The 4,519-nt window shown below is 39.6% G+C and overlaps 1 protein-coding gene across 3 annotated transcripts; it reads left to right on the top strand.

Annotated features, from left to right (window-relative positions):
* Positions 1–512: 512 nt before the first annotated feature.
* On the top strand, positions 513–4,132 carry LOC116685038 (sorting nexin-10A). Of its 3 annotated transcripts, none has more exons than XM_032510330.1 (7): positions 513–807; positions 2,699–2,753; positions 2,932–3,018; positions 3,107–3,207; positions 3,353–3,451; positions 3,593–3,754; positions 3,846–4,132. In XM_032510330.1, the coding sequence occupies exons 2-7, from the start codon at positions 2,721–2,723 to the stop codon at positions 3,895–3,897; spliced, it is 534 nt and encodes a 177-aa protein (XP_032366221.1). In that variant the 5' UTR covers positions 513–807; positions 2,699–2,720; the 3' UTR covers positions 3,898–4,132. The 3 variants fall into 3 exon arrangements, with proteins under 3 accessions (XP_032366221.1, XP_032366220.1, XP_032366219.1); XM_032510329.1 differs by having other exon boundaries at positions 3,560–3,754; positions 3,849–4,132; XM_032510328.1 differs by having other exon boundaries at positions 707–807; positions 3,560–3,754.
* Positions 4,133–4,519: the final 387 nt, after the last annotated feature.

Genomic DNA, 4,519 nt, shown 5'->3' with positions numbered 1-4,519 from the left:
TTCTCCACAGCTCAATACAAGACCCACAGTCCTTAAATTTAAAACTTAAAAATACTAGAATCAGACAATAACATATAGTATTTAAATAGAACATGGAGTCCTCAAATGTGATAGCTCTGAGCGAAAGGGTTTATGTTGGATATTGACTATACTTGTTATTAATTAGCAAAGGGAACTTTGGTCCTATTTCTTTCTACTGCATATGCACATGTTTTGTCTTTGTACAACATAACTTCCACTTTACAAGAAGAAAAAGGGACTGACTGCAATGCTAATTTCAAACAGTTTGGTTGGGCACCTCAATTGGCAATATAAAAAAAGCTTCAAAAACTACAATGCATTTGATATTATATCAATGCTATTGATGGGGAATTGGTTATAGCTGCAGTCCAGATGTGATTGGGTTATCTGAGTTATGTAATCGTCACCCGTCCTGTTACCCTGCCTGCATCAGCGTCAGGTCGCGTCCTCCACCAGGTGATACTATTTAACTGATCCTACCCCGGGGACGGAATCAGGGACAGCCACATATGTCACTCAAGAGAGACGTTGTCTCGCCATGTGGCTCACTACAACAATTTCAATGTAATTTATTTTTACGACATTTTATCTAGTGTTTATTTTATAACAATATAGGGCCCGTAAGAAGACTGAACACAAGCATCGAGTCAGTGGTTGACATGTGCATTAGCTCCGGTCCAGTCCAGTCCATTGCAGTGCTGAGCCCTTAAGCCACGTTCAACCCCCCCACTGAGCTGGTTGTTCACAAACTACTGGTCACTGCTAGGGGAAGGGAAGACCGGGAAGGTAGGATGGATCAAAATTTGGAACCAAAATGAGAATGTTTTGCTGTTTTATTGCAGACGTGTGTTGTTGTTCTCCCAAAAGCAGCGGGTGCAAACATTGGAGCCGTGTGCATACCTTAATCTGCTGTCAATGTGTCCACAGGAATTAGTAGGCTACGGTAGTTGTCATCATTAACTGCATTTTATAATACATTGTACGTGGAATTGTAGTTGCTGATTGGTTACTTTGCACACGTTGTTTGATAGTTGAAAGTATTTTTAAGAAATGCGATTACCTCATTTGTATTGAGGATAGCCTGCCTGGGTTCTGCAGATGTCTTGTTTCAGCCTGCCACATGATCCATGTGATCAGGGTTCGAATGACAGCCTACCTCGTATATCAGTGATTTGGTGCAAGTAACTTAGTGCATAATTTCAGCCAAAAGTAATGTAAAATTATTATTATTATTATTATTATTATTATATATTATTATTAGTAGGAAGTTGTTTCAATGAGATTTAACTTGGCAGCAGTGATTTTTTATTTATTTTTTTCTGACAGGGGTGTCAACTTAAATTGGCCACACTGAAAAAATGAGAACCATATCAAAGGCAGGGCAGGACATGTATAGTTTGTGATGTGCTTTATTTAAAAAAAAAAAGTAAACTATTTTGACTATATTACTGCATGCCTCATATAGCCTTCTCACTTACAATTGGTCCACATAAAGCCTTCATTGAATTAAGCAAATCAAGCAAAACAATGGTTACATTTTTAAAGGCTACCACAAAGCTGACTCATAATACTATTTCACAGGCCTGGATGGAAACTCACTGGCGTGTGGGAATTTATGACTTATGCTTAAAGTCAACAATCTGCCAAATTCAGATGGGAGAGTCTTTTGCATAATTGCAGTTTGAAAAACAGTTTCCCGTTTTTTGGTTTTGGTGAGATTTTGCGTGACCAAAATTATTGTAAACCTAAAATTGATACCCGGGTCGGATCAAGATTTGCGATGCTCCTGGTTTGGCCCGTGGGCCTTGAGTTTACACATGTGCTCTAGGACTTCATTTTACAGCAGCACTGTAACATGAACAATAATTGTCATGAGCATGCAGGACATTCATTACATGGTATATCTGATTAGAAGAGAGTATAATGGCATGTGATTTCATGTTGTGGCATTTGGATCAGAGTCCCTCATGGAGGTCGCTGCAGAATCATTGTTTGTAATCTACTTATTGATTCACTCCGCTAGGACTTATTGCTTGTGTCCCATTAAGGTGTCAAGGGGCTCATGATCCAGCACATTGCTGAAGCCTTTTAAGATATGTCTGTCATGAATGGAACGCTGTGGCATGCTGTTTGAACGTCGATGCAGTCCCTTATCTAAGAAGAAAATGGCAATTCAGCAGTTTTGCTTTGCTTGAACATGTTGCATCTTATTGGCAAGCTATAGTTGTTTCAGTGAAAACAGCAATCAGCTGGCCTGTATTTCTGCCAGATGTGGCCAGAAAAGTCATTTATCATTGAAATGTGTATGTTTTGGTGTTTGTGTGTATGTGTGTTTCGGGTCAAAATATCCCCCTAAAGCTAAATCCCCCTACCTTGCCCTTTGTTCCCATTCATCTTCATCAGCTCCAAATGTTTGCACTTTTGAGTCCTTAAAGTATTAATACCAGCCAGGCCTGTGCTGTACAAACGATCAAGCATTTGAAAAAACATGGACTTTGGCCACTGGGTGTATTACTGTATTACTTTTTTTTTAACTATCATGAAAATGCACAGTTGAACCGAACTGAAACGGCCTGTAATAAACCTCAGTGGGTCACCAAACGCAACAGTACGTTTTTGCTAAAATAAGTTGGAACAGATCACTTTCAATGCAACACTCCATTTGTTTTACTCTCAGGTCACAGGGTTTTGTCCCCACCATGGACAGTATGCTAGAGAATCTGTCAAAAACTGTAAGTGGTCAAGCATGCTTCTTCTCATTCATCTCCTCCTGTTTGTTTACATTGCCAAAATTGAGGCACAGTGTAAAATATTTTATGCTGAAACACATCGTGTTGTGTTTTCATTTAAAACGCATGCAACTTTACAACCCTTTGTTGTGTAATGGAACCCTGGTTTTGGATTTTGTAGGAGTTTATCAGCATTTGTGTTCGTGATCCAAGGCTTCATAAAGATCACCTCTGGCAGACACATCTCGACTACGAGATTTGTTTACAAGTAAGTGCCACTTGGGAGAAAACAGTCTTTTTTTGGGTCAGTTTCACTTCATGTAATACGTGTTCTGAATTACTGTCTCTCTTTGAAGACCAATAGCATGTGTTTTCGAAAGAAGACTTCCTGTGTAAGGCGGCGTTACAGTGAGTTTGTTTGGCTGCGTGACGGTCTGGAACAGAATGCTCCGATCATGTATGTCAACAAGTTCATACCTTAGATTCATATCATTTGATGTGTTGGCTTAGTTCAATGAATCAAATTTCCATTGCATCTGACTTTAATTGATCATGCAATGCTTTTTCTCAAAGTGAATTTTCCTAAGTTATTCTCTGTCCAGGGAGTTGCCCAACTTGCCGCCCAGGAACCTGTTCTTCAGTCCGGGGAACAAAGAGCAGGTCTTGCAGAGGATGAAGGGCTTCCAGGAGTTTTTAGAAAAGTGAGTTGATATACAGTTAAAGCAATGGCAGCAAGGCTGTAAAGAATTAATCTTTTTAGATGTCTACTTTCACTGGTTGACATGCCATTAATATCCTTTTTTCTCTAGTGTTGTTCAAATACCTTTGTTGTTATCGGATAGTCGACTCCACCTGTTCCTGCAGTCAGACCTCAGCGTCACAAAGATGGCAAAGTGTGCGTCTGGTAAGACCAGGTACACAGTGGCTGAAGCCATACAGCGTTCCGGCAGCGGTTGCATCAGCAGACTAGAAGACAAGGCCTCCTTTGACTCTGACTGTGAAAGGTACCAGCTTGGACAGAATATTTTACATGTTTTTTGAACATTTTCAGTATGTAATGCTGAAATTACCCCTCCATCCCGTTTCCTCCCACAGCAGCTGTTCTTCGTCAGGCTTGGGAGGAAGTGTGGACACTCCAGTGCGATGAAGCCCCGCCCCCTTCCTCGAGATACTCCATGGAGCTCTTGATTTTCTTAACTTTCCTTCCAAAGAACATGTTTTACCATTCATTATTCCCCTAGACATTTGTGTTTTAATAATGTGCTTTAGTTTTCTCTTAAAGCAAAACCATAGTAATTTAATTCAGTGTGTCTTGTAAAAAAGATCAAGTTTTATGTATACATTTTTATTTGCACTGAAGCTGTACGGAGGTTAGCAGGGATTGTGAGTTTTAGAAAAATTTGAATACTTTTATGTTAATGGATGAAATAAATGTAAATTAAACAATGGATGAGACATTGGTTTAAAGGAGGGGAACAAGCTTGCTTATTGACTATTTTGTATAATATGGAAATGAATTTGGCCAGCATGTGTCTTTTGTCTTTGCTGACCTTGACATGCAAGTGTTGAATTCAGTGCAACAGTCATGCATTGTTGTAACAGCCCAGTAGAGGGAGTGTAGACATCATATAGGACCTCAAACTACTGAGGATCAGCAGGGGGATGTAAGTCTACAATACTGGTAAAGTTGACTCAGACTTGATTACCACTATAGTTGATTGTGTGCTGATTCTTTTGTAAATCTTTTTAAACCATTGTTGGTGCAAGAC

The sequence above is a fragment of the Etheostoma spectabile genome, unplaced genomic scaffold (genome assembly GCF_008692095.1).
Source record: "Etheostoma spectabile isolate EspeVRDwgs_2016 unplaced genomic scaffold, UIUC_Espe_1.0 scaffold00569474, whole genome shotgun sequence".
Classification (NCBI taxonomy): Eukaryota; Metazoa; Chordata; class Actinopteri; order Perciformes; family Percidae; genus Etheostoma; species Etheostoma spectabile.
Note: the sequence above shows the minus strand (reverse complement) of the source record. Positions and strands in the feature narration are given on the sequence as shown.